Consider the following 19635-nt stretch of genomic DNA (forward strand, 5'->3'; position numbering starts at 1 on the left):
ATAACAAAATTTTCCACTTTGCAACTTTCACCCATTGCTCCTATTACCCTCCAGACCAAGATTAAAGAGATTAATCAGCTGCATGGTTGGCTGTTCCCTAACTGCTACTTAGTATTTCTTACAAAAAAACAATTGCCACAAGTTACTAGGAAGCTTTTACCTTAAATCACTTAGACATACATGACTTGCTGTTGCACTCTGATTTAAGTCGAAATTAAACCTGTAACTTCTCATTGGGCATTTTCAAGGCTGCCAGAAGGAATCAGCTGCCAGCTTACTAGAATGTGGAAAACAGCACGTGACCCAGAGACTGGAATCAAAATGCTAATTGAAAAAAGGTCAAGTGAAAAAGCCTCCCTCTTCCAGTGCATGTGTTGTTTCCTGGCTGAAGTAGACAAAGAAACCGCAAGCCCTGGACTTTGCCTGGGGGGTTAGGGCAATCTCTAAATCTATTCCCTGAAATAAGAATTATGCCTGAAATGCTGGTGGAAATGGAACAGGTAAGGGTTGGACATTGGAGAATTAAAATGCTTTAGTTTGGGAATTCGACGTGTTAACACTTTAAAACTGAAATCTCAATGAGAAAAATAGAACTAGTATTAACAAACCTACAAAGTTAGCTGGAGTGTACCATGTAGATGTGAAAGTTTGTTCAACATTGAAAATGGGAGTGGGGCGAAGGCTTTGATTCAGGGGATCACAGCATTCAGTTCAAAGTTTAAGGAGCTGACATGAACACAATGCCAAATGTAGTACGATTTTCATTTGTTAGCACTTAAAATGTTCTCCCTCATTACCTTGTCCCAGATTACTTAGGGATTCCATCTATGGTTCCCTGCTCCTATTTTTTTTTTTGTTTTGCTATATGAAGAGATTTTTGTTAGTATTGTGTATGTGTGTATTCTTCACCCTACTTAATTTAAATTTACAGACTAAGTTGTGACATATCTTACCTACTGATCGGATTTACACTTATTCTCCTAGTATCACCAAGGATGTATTTTCTACTCATAACAGCCTAGGAATAAAAACCAAGCCATTGTGACAGGTAGCAAATAACTGATGTTCAGATATAAGTTAGGTGAGTTACTAGTGCCGTGGTAGGGCTCTTCCCCTTCCCCCCACTCTCCCTTTATATAAGACAGGGAAATTGCCTTACTACTTCTTACCTGGAGGCCTTCCACTGAGCAGAATAGGATTTTGGTTTTGTCTTCTTAAATAGTTTGAGTTGTTACATTGGAATCTCTTTTAACTTTAAAAACAAAACCACACAAAACCATCCAAGAATAGTATCCAGGTTTGGTTGGGTTTTTTTTCCTGATTAACTTATCACCTGAAGATTGTGTGTGTAATTTAAGGGCACTTAGTGTGATCAGAAAACCAACATACTCAGATTTACACCATAAGACCTACAATTGTTTTGGTTCGTCTTCTGTACCAAACTCTATCCCTGTAAAACAAGGGATTCATGCCATTTGTGAATGCATTGAGAGGTCGAGGGGTGGGGGAAGAAGGGTTGGGAAAGAATGGAAGAGAAGTACCAGGACTCAGAAAAAAAAAAGTCTTTTTAAAGCATTGTAGTCTTGAGTTGCTTTATGTGCCGACAGATGACAATTAGGAAACCATCTTTCTCTCTTTAGTTTTCTGCCATTCTCAAGATCATGGTTTTCCCCCTGCTGTTTAGGTAATGTCATCTACTGTACTGGAAGAACACTAGATGCTGTTACACGTCTAGGACAGGGTCTGACAAGTCAAACCTATGATGCACTCTCCCTGTCACACAGAGTACGCAATGACCTTTGGCCACCAGCAATGGAGATGACTGTGGAAGGGACTTAACAACAGGCCAAACCCTTTTAGTTTTTCCCATCTATCTAGCACTGATTTTCAGAACTCTGACTTAATATAGAATGGCAAGACATTCCCTGACTTGTTTTGAGAGACTAGAGACCTAGTTATTTGAGGACTGTCGTGAAGAAGCAGCGTTTACCAGGTGCAGAAAAGGGGCAGTGAACCTATGTTCCAAAAGCTCCTGATGGTGTGAGTGAAGAAGTCGCAGATAACAGGATTTAGAGCTGGAAAAGAATTTTAGAAAATAGAATGTCAGTTGTCTTGCTTGACACAGTGTTAAGAATGCTTGGAGTCACAGGACCTGATTTTGAATTCCATTACTCATGTGACTTCAGCTAAATCACACAACTTCTCTCAGTCTGAGTCTCATTTGCAAAATTAGGCGGCTGCATTGGCCTCCAGCCTCTCCCAGCTCCAAACCTCTGATGGAAGTGATGATGTGTCCAATACCACACAGCTAAGAAGGGGCAGGCAGATTCTAACCAAGGTTTTTGAATCTTAAATCACTTTTCTCTGGTTTTAGTGTTAAATCTCTATCCTCCTGGGCGTAACAAAGGCCAGAAACTCCTACATCTTATTGTCTACTGCTTTGCAAAAGTAGATAATCCTCATCCAGTTCTTGCAACAGCCTAGACTTGTATGCTTAGAACTCGGCCCTATGCTACGTTTGTCCCTTTAAAGACCCCGAGAGAGAGGGAGCGTGAGCATAGCCAATCAGCACTTCTGACTACAGGAGAAGCTGACCAATCAGCCACCCCGAACGGGAGGGAGGCGTGGCCAATGGGCGTGCGTGTCTGTGGCGGCGGAAGCCGGAAGGGACCTCGCCAAGGGGCAGGGCCTGAGCCTGAACCTGGTGGGAGGCGTTCCTGACGCTGGTGGCTGCGGGGCCGAAGCTGGGGCTGGGGCTCGGGCTCAGGTTGGAGGCGGGCGGCGCCGCCACGGCTGCGGGGATGGTGGGGCGGGAGAAGGAGCTGACCATCCACTTCGTCCCCGGGAGCTGCCAGTTGGTGGAGGTGAGCGGAGTCGGCCCTGTGCTTCCGCCCGCCCCTCTTCTCCCCGCGGGCAGCCGAGCTGCCTGCGTGTTTCCCCGCTCGGGAGCTTCGGAGCCCGGGGGGGCCGAAGCCCCGGGGGCGCTGGAGCGGGCAGAGCCGGGACGCGCCTGACCCTTGTTTGCCGAAGGCGCTTTCCGCCTCGGAGGCCGCGGTTTTGCTTCCCTGGTCCCGGGAAGAGTTTGTGTTTCCTGTTGGAGGCTTCAGGCTCGCCTGGGCAGTGATTTCACTTCCCTTCTCTTCTCTTTGCTGATTTTCCTGCAACTTCGTGGTCAGAAGCAGCAGCAGCTTTCTGGCCCGCAGAACGCGATGGGCGGGGCTCGTCAGGCCCGGGGTCTTCCCGGTCAGAGGTCTTACGAGCCCTGGCGGGGCTGAGGGGCGGGGGAGGGGTGTGTCTCTGGAGGAGCACTTTGCGGATCTGCACTTCTTAAAGTTTGTGGTGGTTAAAGACCTCCATTTCTGTCCCGGGGGCTGAGGAGAGTTCAGGTTCTACTGTCAGATCTAGGAATCCTGTGTTCTGACTCGTCTTCCTGCTGCCCTCACTGCCTCCCCTCATAAATAATGATGCCCTCATGAGTACTTCTGGAATCGAATCCTTTAAATATGTGCACACGTGTGTATGTGTATGCGTGCGCAGCACATATTTACATATACGCACGTGTGTGCATATTGTGTGTGCATGCACACGTGTGTATATATATATGGGTGTGTGCGTACGTATGTATGTGTGGGCATATATATATATATATATGAATTTTATTCTGTGAGAATCTTCCTGAGTGAACCATAAATTTCTAAAAATGGGTCGATAGTGGTGTTATGGTAGCCTTGGTGGTTAAGTTCATGACAAGGGAGCAGTACGTAGTTATGAATTACAATAAGCTCTTGAGAATGAATATTTTCTTAGTATCACGAATTGTGAGTGCTTGTTATTTATGACACATTCTTCTTAGAAACAATAGGGTGTAGTGGGTAGACAGCTGGAGGCACAAAGATCTGGGTTCCAGTCTTGGTGGTGACAGATACTGACCCTGGGCAAATAATTTAACTACTTAGTCTCCTAAGACTGGTGATCTGAGAGTTCTCTTATGCTAATGAAATTACAGGTACAGACAAACAGGAAAAAGATGTTGCACCATTATGTTAAATAGTATGAAGCAGGAAAAAATGTGTTAACATTCAGTAGCTCGCTCACGTCATCTAGCTCTGTGACTTTGGGGAAGTCATTTAACCTCACTCAGTCTCAGTTCTCTAATAAAGTGTACATAATGAAATCTGCCTTCCTAGGACTTAAATGAGATAATGAATCTAAAACATGCTGTACAAATAGACTTCCATGAACTTGTGATTCTGAGGTGAAGACTGGAGCCCCTAGATGTTTTCCCATCCTGTGTAATTTTCTTTCACCTTTAAAAATCCACAAAAAATGTGGTTATAGTATTTACCTTTTTCCCATTAAAATAGAAAAAAAATCTGTAATTACTTTAGAAATGTTCAACTTTTCTGGTAAAAATAAATTCAAAATGGAAAGTAGGAACTAATACACAACTGTAGACTTGCTAAATAGTTCACGATGTTGTTTATTTTAACTGTCCTGAGTTATTTACTTCCCAAATTAACATTCAGAAGATGTCTGTGTTGCTTTAAACTTACAAGGATTTAATTTTTCAAGGATAAAACATCCATACATATGTACATATACGTGTGTGTGTATACACACATATACATTTAAATTCCTTCACTAAAATATTGGAGACCCTATGTGAGTACTTTTTGTAAGCCAAAAAATTTTTCCTCTTTTGCGGATGTATAGGTTTGAAAGCATTTATCCCACTATACTTTTTGGTGGTGCTATGTAGTAGTTGGCATTTGTATATTCACATTCGGAACAATTTATAGAGTGATTGTCTAAAGTATTTTTCAATGAAATATTTTTAAGATTAGCAAGAAACAGGATTTTTATGTGGAAAGTCAGACCTGGAAGATGTTTTCATTTTCTGAAACAAAATCTTAATCTTACAAAATTGTAGTTTACATACTTGGAATATAATAGGTAAAATTCTTGAACAGCAAATTTTAGTGCATTTAAAATGTTTTCTCTGAATTTTATTTCATTTTAATATCAGAGTTTGAGAAGAAATGGTTTATTCTCTACTTATGAAAGTGCATATTTATAGATGAATATGTTAACTTTAGGCAGCTCTGAAGCTGTGATCAAAATTTTGATTTTTGTAAGTGAGCAGTCATAAGCTTTCCTGAGTTGAAGGTCATGACAGTGTTGAATATCAACCAGTAACAAACTTAATTTCATTTGCCTTGTTAAACTGAAGGAGGATGTTACACTTAAAACAGTGTTTATCTTTTATCTAAATCTGGTTCATCAGATTCCATATACATAATTAATTTTTCATTAAAAAAGAAACAAAGACAAAAGTCTTGGCTTCACAAGTCACTTGACCTGGTAGAAGCCTGAAAAAGAGATTTAGAATTAGGGTAAGGCCTGGACTGTTTCTGTCTCATTCCATGACATTTATTCAATAAACATTTGTTACATGATGCTAAGAGGGAGATACGAAAATAAATAAGGTACAATCCCTGCCCTCAAGTTTTATTCCTAGTCTTTTGCCCGAGTCTGGTGAGGGCCTTGGAAATTCATAACATTCACAGGATCATCGAATAGGGCCCTTTAGAGAGTTTCTAGTCAAAATTCCACATTTTATGAATGAAGAAATATTGAGATAAATGTTGACTCTAGTACACTCAGTAGTACCAAGATCTGGGTCTCTTGATTGCCATTTCCCTGCTCTTTCTATATTCATGCCTCCTCTCCCTGTGTACTTAGAAAGCCAAAAAAACAAAAAAAGAAAAGAAAATCTTGACACTCTTGAATGTGGTGTTGTATTTGGAATAACTCTGATTTTTTTTGTCTGTTTTTGTTTTTTTAGCCAGAGGTATGGTACTGCTAAATTTAAGATCTTGAAGAATTTATTAAAGTAAAACTTATGGATAGATGTATTGCAATTAATAACAATTTTTAACAGATTAGTAGCATTATTCTGGTTAAACTTAATATTGGCATTTGTATACATTTTGTAAGGCTAGAATGTACTTATCTCCCTTCAGCTTAGCGGCTATGGAGAATGGTATTGTGGAATAAACGTAAGAATATTCCTATCTGGTCCCGAAGTATTATGGTGGTAAAAGAGAAACACTGGTCAAGGAAAATTTAAGAATAAAAATAAGTCATTAGAAACAATCCAGGATCAAAAATATCAAGCCCATAAACATTTTAACAAATAAAGTCCAACTATGTGATCAAACTACAAAATAAATAAGCCTAAATCTAAGTATGGTGGTTTTGTTTTTTTGATAAATCACTGAAAAGTATGCTAACTACAGCAATTGGTGTGTATAAGCTGTCTCATTCAGATGTTATCAAGGGAATATAAATAAGATTATCCAGCATTAACTTTGATTTGTTAAATCTTTGAGGTAAAACTAAGAGGTATATGATTTAAATTGCTTTTGCAGTGTCATTTTTTTGGGGGGGTGCATTAGACTTTTTGAAGTCTTTTAAATCTAATGACATTAGCTGTAAGTTCCATTGGTCTTTGTTTCTTCTGTAAATTGCTAGTTACCTTATAGGTCTGAAACATATCTAATTGCTAGGTGCTTGAGTTGTTCAGTAAATTCGATTTAATATCAGGGCTATTTCTTATGATAGAGTGATATTCAAATAAATCTTTTTTTGCCTTTACATTTTAGGAGGATGTTAATGTCCCTAGTAGGCGTGCTTTGATTACTGGTGCCACTGGCCTCCTTGGCAGAGCTGTGTACAAAGAGTTTGAGCAAAACAACTGGCATGCAGTTGGCTGTGGATACAGTAGGGCTCGACCTCGATTTGAACAAGTCAATCTTTTGGATACTCATGCGGTTCATGATATCATTCAGGATTTTCAGGTATGATGTAACAAGTTTTTGTTTTTTTTCTTTAACTCACTTAGGACCTTCAGTGTTAGAAGTTTCTCAGAATGTAGGGAAACGAATTGTTGTCAAGGAGTCAGTGGCAAAGAGAAGATCTTGGTGTAAGAAGCTACCATTTAAGAAGAGTATAAGGCAGAAGGACAGATGTTGAGATATGAGTATGTCTACGTAAGGAACAAAGCGGATACAGAGATCAGTCAGTATTGTCACTTGGAACACAGCCCATCACCAGTATTTGGATTTTTGGATAGCAGTATTTGGAGTTTTTAAGAAATGCACACTTTGAGGAGGAATTTGAAGGATACTTCCATCTTTATTAATTTGATGGATTAACAAATAGATAAAACTATTTGCTTCACTAGTGTAGTATTAAATCATCTAATCTTTCTGATTCTGTTCAATTCATGTCTATATTTTTCCATAATTACTTTATAAACGGTCTGCCCAATATGCTGTGGACTTCCTCTTGTTCTTTCAGTGTTGTGTGGATATCTTAGTAGCACGCCATGTGTGACCATACTTTCATGACATGGCCAGATCACTTCCTTTTCTACTCATGTAGGTGCTTTAGGTTATTTTGTTACTACTGTATTCTAGTCCTCACTGATAATATGCTGCTGCCCATATGCACTATGTTTCTATTACATCTGCTCTAACACAACCTTAGGTTGTGGGTATAGTCTAAGAATAGTAATCATTACAGAAATGCAGCTGAAACTGTTTCTGAAAGGCCATTTTGTTATGGACACAGCACTCACTGTAACTCTGGTCCTTTAGCATAAGGGACAGGACTAAGTAGTTCTGTGAGACACCAGAGGTTTCTGCATAGACACACTCTTACTCACATACATGTGCAGTCCCCTCACACCCCAACCCCCACTTCTCCAGCTATCTTCCTGTTGCTTAGGGTAGGTGAAAAGAGACAAAAGTATGCTATGTCAGTGTCTGTGGTCCTGAACCAGAAAGCTTAGTTTCACTTGAGTAAGAATAGGGGACATGTACACTGTATGCAACATAATGTGACCTGAAAAGGTAATGGTACAGATAATCAAGGAGAGTTTTTTTGGTAGTGGTTGTTCTAAGAATGCGGTGGTATGTTTTCTATGTGAGAGGCTCACCAAGGTCTTATTCTTGCTCTGTGAGCAATTCTGATCACATGAAGGCATAGCAATCTGTCAAGTTAGTTAACTCTGTTGGCATTGGTAACAAAAAGTCCTGCCTTCTCTTTACCTATTTTCCTTCTCTCTGCATCCTCCTCTCCAGTTTCTGGGGCACTGTTGTCTGCTCCCTCAGTGCCAAACCAGACAGCTATGCTAGGCTTCACCATAATTGCTGGCCATAGTACTGACAACATCTGCATACTGACAACAACTTGCTTAAAGGTTTCTTCATAAAAATAATTTTTGGAAATATTTGAACTTATAAGTAGATGTGCTGGTGTTTCTCCCCATTTTTTTCCCCCGAGTTATGAGGCATTAGGGTATAGTAAACAGATAATCCAGAATAACCTGGGATCAAGTCACTTCTCACAAAAGCTGATTGCGTGACCCTGGACAAATCACTTAGGATCTTAGTTCTGCAGATAGCTGACTAAGCCTGTGAGTTGTGGAGAATTTACTGACTTGCATTAGTAGAGGATGTGTCCTCGCTTGGGAGTTCCCTGTGTTAGTGAAATCACAGTTTTAATGCCTGTTCCTATGTAGTAGTATCTTTTCAGGTCACATTATACTGCATGTGGTATACATTTCCCCCCATTCTTACTCAAGCAAAATTAAGCTTTCTGGCTTTGGACTATAGATATTGAGATTGCAATGCATGTAACTAGTTGGTATTGTAAAAGTGTCATCGTTACTATTGAGCCATTTGCTCTTTTCTGGGAAGTTGTGAAACATTTCCTTAACTCTGTTCACTCGAAGAATGAATAATAATATTACTGACTTACTAATTCAGTAGTGATGAAGATTTTGCTTTAATGAACACTTTCTCTATATTTACAGTAGGGAAGATGTAGTTATTCGGCATTTTTGTTGTTGTTAAAAATGCACGAATGCTTAACTTGCAGCCCCATGTCATAGTACACTGTGCAGCAGAAAGAAGGCCAGATGTTGTAGAGAATCAACCAGATGCTGCTTCTCAGCTTAATGTGGATGCTTCAGGCAATTTAGCAAAGGAAGCAGGTAATTTGACATTATAGAAGCTTTATAAAATATTAATTGTGGAGATTTAATATTTTAAGAATATATTTAAAGAACTTGTTTTCATGTTACTTTAACTGAAAACAAAACAAAACATTTTCTCTCATAATTTGGTAAAGGATTTTTATCTCTGTAGTCAATTAATATTGTGTTGCATTTCTTTTCCCCAGCGGGAATTGGAGCGTTTCTGATCTACATTAGCTCAGATTATGTGTTTGATGGAACAAACCCACCTTATACTGAAGAGGATGCTCCAAATCCACTAAATTTGTATGGTAAAACCAAACTAGAAGGAGAAAGGGCTGTCTTGGAAAACAACGTTGGTAAGAAAGAGCATTATAAGTCATCTAATAGTAGTGAGAAATGTTCTCAGATTTTATATGGTTTATTTTTTTAATTTAATATTTTATTTTTTCCTTAACAATTTTTAACTTTCATTTTGTACAATTTTGAGTTCCAAAGTCTCTTCCACCCTCCCTTCCTTTTCCCCTCATTGAGGAGGCAAGCAGTTTGATGGAAGTTATACATATGCAATCATGTAAAACATTTATATAGTTTATTTTTAATGAATAGTCAATTTTATGAATATTTTATGCACAAAACACTACATAGCTGTAAAAAAATGTCACGAATAAAATTCAGAAATAAAACTTCAGAAGGTTCAGACATCTTAGCCTTCATGATTTATTCCTACCTTTTCTTGTCTTATCACCTATAGTTCTCTTAAAAACACTGTATACTGTAGCTGTGCTGGATTCCTACTACTTGAACATGCCCTAAGCTTTCTTGCCCCTCATCTCTACTTGTCTAATTCTTAATGATCATTCAATGTCTAGCTCAAATGTCATTTCCTCCATGAAACCTTCATTTTCTGTCAACCCCTTCTCTCTTCTGAACTCACAAAGCACTTCATATCACTTTTTATTGTACTATTCCATTCTGTCTTGCATTAGAGATATTTATATCTTATCCATTAGACTGTAAGCCTTATTAGGGGCTTGGCCTTTGTCTTATGTAGTTTTGTATCTCTTTGCTTTATGTTGTGAGTACCTTTTACATTGGAGGAACACAACATTTGTCATATGAAAAATGCAGTCAAAATAAATACTTAAAAAATTAGTGATTCACTAATCAGCAATTTTGGAAGGCATTTTTAAAACCTTCAGAATATCCCTATAAGCATTAGAAGAGGGAAGAAAAGCTTCAAAATATGCTTGTTTAAGCAGTTATTATCATTAGATGGGAGAATGTTAAAATATTGTGACTACCATGTTATACAGAAACTTGAAAAGCAAGGCTAGTCTGAAACATTGTTTCCCCAAAGGTGCAGCAATCCTGCGAATCCCTGTTCTGTATGGAGAAGTTGAAAAACTGGAAGAAAGTGCTGTCACTATTATGTTTGATAAAGTCCAGTTCAGCAACAAGTCTGCTAACATGGACCACTGGCAGCAGAGGTTTCCCACAAATGTTAAGGATGTTGCCAGTGTTTGCCGGCAGCTGGCAGAGAAGAGGATGCTGGTGAGATTTGGGAAAGGGGACTGCTGGGGGCTGTTGAGTCTTTCAGTATACATGTGATGGTGTAGTGTTATGTTGTACATATCTTGGGCTCATATATTATAGAACGTAAGTAGATCAGCTTCTTGTAGAACTAGAAAATTGTGGATAGAGTTTCCTTTGCAGGTTACACATTTATTGCCGAGATACTTTATTGTCTTAGGCATTTGAGTTTTACATTTCTTCTCTGCCTATTAACTGTAAGACCCATTCTTTCTGTTTTTCTTATTGTGAAGATAAAAATTAACATTGATACAACTTATAGTTGCCTTTCTTTGGATGGCAGCAGTTAAGTTGTTAGTCCTAAAACTGAATTTCGCTGCACACTTACAGTTCAATGAGAAACAGCAGGGAGGTAATGGCTTAGGAACTGGACCTGGAGTCAGGAAGATCTGGGTTTCAGATCCTGCCTCGTATACTTCCTTACTCTGTGATCCTGAGCAAATCACTTCACCTCTCTGTGCCTCAGGTTCTTCATCTGCAAAATTATGGGGTTGGAATTGGTGGTCTCCAGGGTCACTTTGAGCTTCAGATCTGTGTTTTGTGCTCTGTAGTGTCTTAAGATATGGACCCTAGATCTTAGGAGAATTGGTGCTTCTGTATATCAAGGAGAAGGTTTAGATGTATTCAGAAGGGTAAAGCAGCAACAGCACCGTTTGTTTTCTGAGTTGCTTTAAATCCATTTTATATAATTCTAAGTCATTGGTGTAAGAAATTTTTGAGGATCTGTAGGTTTGTTGACTTCCCCCTCCATTAACACAAATCACAATTTCTCTATAGCTTACAAATAAGCTTTTATTAAGTGCCTTCCATGTGTCAGGCACGGGTAATATAATAACAAAGTCCAGACATTATCTGCCTTTTAGAGCTTATGTTTTGCTCTGGGAATGTGATAAGCATATATCATAGTGGGTTCACAGTCAAAGAAATATAGACTATATGCAAATAAGTAAAATGTGATTAGGGAGGAAAATAAGATGCTAAAATCTGGGGAGATCCCAAAGTACCTCTTTAAGGAGGTTGTATTTGAGTTGAGCCTTGAAGGAAGCTAGGGGCTCTAGGAAGTGAAGATGAGGAGAGAGAACATTCCAGCCATCTGAGTGGGGGGGAAATGGGGAGGGGGTCAAAGGGAAGGGTGGTGTGTGAAAAAGTATGGAGACAAGGAATGGACTATAGTATGTGGGGAACAGAAATTAGACTGATTTGACTGTAGCATAGAGTATATGAGGAGAATAATGTGTAACCAGTTAAGAAAGAGATTGGATCCAGATTGTGAAGGAGATTAGATGCCAGATACTCAGATAAAGAAGTTGGTATTTCCATCTACAGAAATTTCTTGAGTGGGGGAATGACCTAATCTGACCTGTACTTTAGAAAAGTCATTTTTTGTGAGGAGGGGAGGAGTTAATATGGCAGAGTAGATGTGAGGACTCATTTGAGCTCTCCCAAATTCCATTCCAAACAATGTTAAAATAGCACCTCAAAATGTTCTGGAGCAGCAAAAACCAGCAAAAGAACAGGGTGAAACAATTTTCCAGCCTAGGACAACTGGAAAGGTCTGTCTTACTGGGGTGAGAGTGGACTGCAGTTCGGTGCAGGTCTCACCATTGCAAGCCAGCATTAGGACTTGGGGCAACTGAATTGACCATGATGGCTACTAGAGCTCTTAGCCCACAGATTGTAAGGTAGTGATGGGGAAGGTCAGAGAGAGATTACAGTGGACAAGTGGACGTTTCACTGGCACTGAGAACCGGACTCTATTGCGTTGTCCATATGTGGTTTTGGGTCACAGTCTCAGGGCGAGGAGAAGCAAGAACCCTGGTCAGAGTTTCAGGGTGAGAAGTAGTGCTTGTGCTTGAGTAAATAGACTAGAGCAGGGCTTCTTGAACTTTTTCCGCTTGTGACCTCTTTTCACATTTGGCAGCATTCATTGGCGTTGTGTGGTGTGACAACAAGTCCAGTTCAAAACGTACATGCTTTGTGTTCAAAACCAAGGCTGCAGTGAAGTTGCATGGTGTAACATGGGCAAGTGCTGCTGGAAAAACCTTTGATTCATTACACATTTGATTTTTAATTAATTTTTGGTTATTGCATGTTCAGAAACCTTTTACTGTTACCAGATTTTTCACAACCCCGCATGGGGTTGCAACCCACAGTTTAAGAAGTACTGGTCTAGAGCACAGGCCAAGGGAGCAGTGACCATACCTTTTCCTAGGTGATAGCACCTTGAAAGAACTGAAAATTCACAGACGCTTCTCCCCCTCCAAGAACTAGCTCTGAAAATAGCAGCAAGAAAACAAATTTGGGACAGTGCCTCCACCTCAGAAGCAGAGCCTCACTTTAGCATAGAGTTAAAAGTCAAGAAATGGGCTGGAAAATGAACAAACAGTAGAAAAAGATCCTAACTATAAAAAGGTACTATGGTGACAGGGAAGATCAAAACACAAACTCAGAAGAAGACCAAAGAGTCAAAACTGCTACATCCAAAGCCTCAAAAAAAAAAAAAGGAATTAGTCTCAGGCCATGGGAAAGCTCAAAAAGGATTTTAAAAAATAAAGTTACAAGGAAGAAGAAAAATTGGGAAGAGCAATGAGAGAGATGTAAGAAAATAATGAAAAAAGAGTCAACAACTTGATAAAGGAGGCACCAAAAAAGCAGAATAAACCAAGTGGTAAAGAGGCACAAAAATCCACTGAAGAGAAGAACTCCTTAAAAAGCAGAATTGGCCCAGTGGGAAAAGATATTTAAAAAAAAATTCAATGAGAAAAAGAACTCCTTAAAAAGCAGAATTGGCTAAATAGAAAAGGAGGTGGAAAAGCTCACTGAAGACAGTAATTCCTTAAAATTTAGAATTGGGCAAGTGGAAGCTAATGACTCCATGAGACATCAAAGAAACAATCAATTAAAATCAAAGGACTAAAAAACAAAAGAAAATGTGAAATATCTCATTAGAAAAACACCTGACGAGGAAAATAGATTCAGGAGAGATCTTTCAAGAAGTTATCAAGGAACACTGCCCTGATATTCCAGAATCAAAGGGTAAAATAGAAATGGAAAGAATCCAGTGATCACTTTTTGAAAGAGACCCCAAAATGAAAATTCTCCAGAATATTGCAGCCAAATTCCAGAGTTCCTGGAAATCAAGGAGATAATATGGCAAGCAACCAAAAAGAAACAATTCAAATTTCACGGAGCTATAATCAGCAAAACACATGATTTAGTGGCTTCGACATTAAAAGGATCAGTAGGCTTGGAATATGGTATTCTGGAAGGCAAAGGAGCTAGGATTGCAATCAAGAATCTCCTACACAGCGCAGTGGATAAATCACTGGCCCTGGAGTCAGGGGCCTAAGTTCAAATCTGGCCTCAGACACATAACACTCACTAGCTGTGTGACTCTGGGCAAGTCACTTAACCCCAATTGCCCTTACAAAAAAAAAAAAAGAATCTCTTACACAGCAAAACTGAGTATAATCTTTCAGGGAGGAAAATGGACACTTAATGAGAGGACTTTCAAGCATTCTTGATGAACAGGCCAAAACTGAATAGAAAATTTAACTTTCAAATACAAGACTCAAGAGAAGCATAAAAATATAAACAAGAACAAAATCATAAGGATATCAATAAGGTTGAACTGTACATTCCAACGTGGGAAGATGATACTTTTAACTCCTAAGAACATTGTTTTTATTAGGGCTAGAAGGAATATACATAGACAGAGGGCACAAGTGTGAGTTGACTATGATGGGATGAGATCCACAAAGATAAAATTAAGGGGAATGAGAAAGAGGAATGCCTTTGGAGAAGGGGGAAGGAAGAGGTAGGATGGGGTAAATTATCTCACAGAAAAATCATTTTGGCAGTTGAGTAGGAGATAGATGAAACTAGGAAAGGAAGAGATTGGATGCAGGAAGAGCAATTAAGAGGTTATTAAAATTGGGTAAGAGGCAACAAGAGCTTGAACTAGGGTAATTATGGAGAGAATGAGACAAATGTTAGAGGTGTTGAGAAATTAGAATCATTAAGACTTAGCAGCTGATTGGATATAGGCAGATGACTGAAGAAAGACTCCTGCTTTGTGAGTCTGGATGACTAGAAGAATGGTAGTGCCCTTAATAGAAACAGAGAGGTTAAGGGGGGGTTTAGAGAAAAGGACAATAAGGTTTTTTAGGTATCTTGAATTTGAGATATTTATGGGATATTCAAAATAAATCTGCCCCATAGGCATATGGAGACATAGTACTGGCACTCAGAAAAGAGACGAGGACTGGATATGCAGATATGAAAGTCACTATTTCAAAACTATTCATTATCGTATCAATCTCATGATGAGCCTCTCTGAATTTAGACTAGGCTGACCTTGGGGATTACAGTTTTACAGCCCTCCACTGGATCTATATTAAATTGAGTTCATTTTAGAGGAATGAAAGTACCTTGAGAGTAGGGATTATTTCCATTTTTATATTTGTATCCTCAGTGCCTACCATTGTACCTATGGGGTAGACCATGGATCTCATAGAAAAATTTGGTATTATTTAAGTTGAGTTGCATTCCCATAAATTTTTGAAGTTAAGTCTTTTAGGATTCCTAGTTAAGTGAATGAATTTGGGTAGCTTACAGGGACAGTCATTTATATTGTTTCATAAAAACTGTTAGAAAAAAATAACACAAGATGTTTTTATTTAATAAGTCTTGTTTGTAGAAAAGTTGTTATGGAAATAATAGTATTGAAGAAAAAGAGGGTGAACTTTTATATCTGGACTATTTTATGTAGCCCAAGTAAATATCACATGACTCAGAAGAGGTTGGTTCTTATTTTGTGTTCCCGTCCTTTGTTCCTAGGATCCTACAATCAAAGGCACCTTCCATTGGTCTGGCAATGAACAAATGACCAAATATGAAATGGCATGTGCTATTGCAGATGCTTTTAACCTTCCTAATAGTCACTTAAGACCTGTAAGTATATAGTATGCAGAAGGAAAAAAAATTGCCTTCCTTAAAGGCCAAATCTGTGATTGCAAAGTATTATGTAACTTAAATAAGCTGAGTGCAGTGTTGGTAGAATGGATAGGGCGGTGGGTTTGGAGGCAGAGGACCTGAGTTTAGATTCAGATAACTAAGTTATACTTAGTGCCTCACTGACCTTTCTGGGCCTAAGTTTTCTCACTTGTAAATTTATTTTTTCAACCTTTTAGTCAATCAGCAAAATTTTAAGCACCTCCTATAATCCAGGGAACTGTGCTAGGTACTGGAGATACCAGGACAAAAGAGAAACAGTCCCTGTACTTGGGAAGCTTATAATTTATCTAGGGGAGACAACATATATGCATACAGATGCATACAAAATAGAGAAGATAATTTTGGGGAGGGAAAACACTTGGGTTGTTTATAGGAAGGTGGGTGTCAAAAGGATAGTATTTTGGAAAATGAGAAAGTGAATTTTTATTTTGAGCTCTTTATGTAGTCTAAGGAAATATGACATAACTCATAAGAACTTGGTTCTAATTTTGTGTTCCCTTGTTCCTAGAATTCCTCAAAGAAGTCTTCTGTTCAGCTATCAATGACCAGATAGATATAAACTCTGGGTTGGGTAGTGGGATTATAGGATCTCATAGATTTAGAGCTGGAAGGAACCCCAGACTGCTAAACTTATTATTTAAAGTTGAGAGAACTGAGGCCCAGGGTGGGAGGGGGGAGTACTTGCTAAGTGACTTGCCCATGCCAACATAACTTAATAACCATCAGGGCTTTGAACCCCTGTTATCTGACCCCTTCCACTTTTAAATTTGATTCTATGCTAGTAGTTTATACTTCTAGGGATGAAGTTTACCATTTTTTTTCTTTCTACATACCTGTATTTGTTCTCGTTAGAAGTTGCAGGTGACAGAGATTACTAAAAGTACTGTAAATTGCAACATGTTCTTTTCTAGACAAACACATATGTTGTCAAAGGAAATTATGGAAAAAGAGAAGAGCCTTGGGTTTTGCCCATTAATTTTTTCTTTTTTTTTTTCCAAAAAGATCACCGACAGCCCAGTCTTAGGAGCTCCACGTCCAAGAAATGCTCAACTTGACTGCTCCAAATTAGAGACCCTGGGCATTGGCCAACGAACACCATTTCGAGTTGGGATAAAAGAATCACTTTGGCCTTTTCTCATTGACAAGAGATGGAGACAGACGGTCTTTCATTAGTTTATAATTTTTTAGTACAAAAAGTACAGTATGTGGCACTTTTTAAAGAAAAAAAGGAAATAGTTTTGTATGAGTGTTCTTCAATTGTGACACTTAATGATCTTTCAGGTAAATGAAAATTGCTCTTGCACTAGTGAAACTATTACCTAAAGGAGCTAAGTGGCAAAAGAGCCCTGATTGAAATAATAATCTTTCCTTTTATCATTTTGTTTCTACTGGCTTAACTTCTTGTTGGAAAATGGTAAATTATGATTCTTAAAATATTTAATGGCCAGGATAAAGCAGGTCCACTGCAGACTTCCTTTTGGATGCAATGCATTGTCCATGCTGTTGACTTCTGCAACTGCTGAGTTTGTGCAGCTGAGTTTAATCAGTTCTTCATCAACAAAAAAGGAAAAAAAAATCATTTTTATGGTTGTTCTAATGTGAGTTAAACTGATGTGAAAATCATTGGCGTTCATTATTTCATTGCTTTGAGCTCAGATCAAATGTTTAAAACAAAAAAGTAAAACCTTATTTTTGCAACTTGAGTGCAGTTTTTATGCTTCAGATATATTTTCAGAATGTTATGTATCTTGAAACCTCTGTAGCTTGATGCTTCCTACATTTGTAGCAAAATACAGTGAGCACCCATATGAATGGGTTCTTTTGTGTGTTTTGTAACTGTCTTTTTTCACTCCGTGTCTCTAAATGATATTTTGAATCTGTGGCTGTACTTTAACATTGTTTTAGTCTGATAATGAACCTTGTAAGCTTTTTGACTAGTCATGAACAACAATAAATCTATATTGCTGGCATGAGAGTTCTTAAGTTCTTTGTGCTCAGTGATTTTTCATTCTTCTGTGACTCCATATTTTCTTGGTAGGACTGTGGGGTGTAGTGGAATTAGCCCTGAATTTGGAGTCAGAAGAACTGGGTTTGAATACTGATTCTCTTATTACCTGTTTAACCTTGGGTCGGTCACTTCAATTCCCTGGGCCTAAGTTTCCTCATCAATAAATGAGGATGTTGGACTAGTTTAATTTTAATGTTCCTTTTACTGCAGATGTCAAGGTACACACTTGGTGTTCCCTGTTCCTTATATAGGTTCTACCGTCACATCAGGTTTGCCACCATGTAGGCTCAACTGCCTTCTCATCCTAGAGCATCCCTCCATTATCCTCTATACAAACATGATACAAGATTAATTGGAAATAATTTCAGAGACAAAGGCACTAAAATTAAGGAAGACGACAAAGACTTGAAGGAAGCCTGGGAAGTCTGGCTGGGAGATGTTGATCCAGTGGGAGAGAGTCCCAGGCATGGGAAACAGGCATCAGAAATTCACCATAGTTGTGAGATGGGATATCTTGTGTGAACAACAAAGGAGGCTGTTGTTACTGGATTACTGGGAACAGGAAGAGAGGATATTATAAAGGGCTTGCTTCAAAAGCCAAATGAGATGTTTATCCTGGAGATAATACTGAGTAGGTAGGTGACATGGTCAGATTTGGTTTTTTAGGAAGATCAATTTGCCCGTGAGTGAAGGGTGGACTAGAGTGGACAAAGAGGAGTCTGGGAGACCAACCAGAAAGCTGTTGCAATGGTCCAGATGTGAGATGGTAAGAGCCCAAACCAGGGTGGTGGCAATATCAGAGGAGAGAAGGGGGCATATTAGAGATGTTGCAAAGGTAGAATCGACCGGATTTGGCAATAGATTAAGTTATTCTCTTGGTGTGGGCAACTTTGTCTAACTTAAAATTTTTAGAGTTGCCTGGGGAGGAGACTTAAAAATGGCCACAGAGTCAGAATGCATCACAGGCAGAATTTGAACCCAGGTCTTCCTGATTCCCAGGCTGACCTATCTACCACTTCACAGTTTAAAAAAAAATGACTTTATTAAATGTACATATGTACACAAAGCATATAGGAAAGGGTTTTTGTGGGGTTTTTTTACATTTCATTTAGTTTAGTTTTGTTTTTATTAAGTAGTATTCCAACTCCCCCTGCCTTAAGCAGTGAGCCTAGAAGAATGAGTGATGGTACATCAGTCCTGGAAAGGGTGGCAGGGAGGCTGTGTCATTAGGGGAGCTGGATTGCTAGAAGATAGAGGGAGTGGAAGAAGAAAAGATTTACGTTGAAGGGAAGTTTGTTCCCGCATGGCAGAGCAGACAATCAAAGAGGTGGTAGCTGTTTGTTTAGGGTGGGAGGATTTGGGGATGGGAAAAAGCACTAATGTAGTGGGGATGGTGAATGGGGTTTAGATGATGATCTACAGGGTTTCAGAATCACGGAGATATGTAGGGTGTGACCAGGTGGAGGAATGTTCATTATCAAGTGGAAGGCGCCACTCCTCTTCCCAGAGGAGACTGGAGATGAGGCAAGAAACAGGTGCATCACAAGATGGAAGGCACGGTCAAATGGGAAGCCCCATTTCCCTTTGAAGGCTGGATGTTGAGCAGGAGACTGCGCAACAGGAGATGGAAATCTAACTCCCCACTGACTTTCCTCATTCCCTTCCCTCAAGGGACAAATACAGCAGGAGATGGAAGGCCTGAGATCAAAGGGAAGGTTGTTCTTTCAACTGGAGGCTCTGTACCTAATATCCAGAGGTCAGACTGGCAGCAAGAGGTGGAAGCTGACTCGCTGGCAAAAATGGAAGTCACACCCCAGTCTTCCAGCAGCCTTGCCTCAGGGGACAAACTCAGCAGTGAGTGGAAAGCATGCAGTTAGAGAAGTTGGACAAATTCAGTTTTGTATTCATCAAAATCAGTGGGTGACTGCCTCCAAGACTGGCTTAGCATCTTCAGAAGAGCTAGCTAGAAAATCAG

The 19635-nt window shown here is 39.2% G+C and overlaps 1 protein-coding gene across 2 annotated transcripts; it reads left to right on the top strand.

Annotated features, from left to right (window-relative positions):
• The first annotated feature begins 369 nt into the window (after nt 1-369).
• MAT2B (methionine adenosyltransferase 2 non-catalytic beta subunit) lies at nt 370-17622 on the top strand. 2 transcript variants are annotated; one of them, XM_020992376.2, is made up of 7 exons: nt 370-500; nt 6666-6860; nt 8947-9061; nt 9250-9402; nt 10404-10597; nt 15476-15589; nt 16655-17622. In XM_020992376.2, exons 1-7 carry the CDS (start codon nt 471-473, stop codon nt 16823-16825), a joined length of 972 nt encoding a protein of 323 aa, XP_020848035.1. In that variant the 5' UTR covers nt 370-470; the 3' UTR covers nt 16826-17622. The 2 variants fall into 2 exon arrangements, with proteins under 2 accessions (XP_020848035.1, XP_020848034.1); XM_020992375.2 differs by lacking the exon at nt 370-500 and adding an exon at nt 2685-2864.
• The last annotated feature ends 2013 nt before the right edge of the window (nt 17623-19635 follow it).

Source organism: Phascolarctos cinereus, unplaced genomic scaffold, assembly GCF_003287225.1.
Source record: "Phascolarctos cinereus isolate Bilbo 61053 unplaced genomic scaffold, phaCin_HiC Scaffold_2;HRSCAF=192, whole genome shotgun sequence".
NCBI lineage: Eukaryota > Metazoa > Chordata > Mammalia > Diprotodontia > Phascolarctidae > Phascolarctos > Phascolarctos cinereus.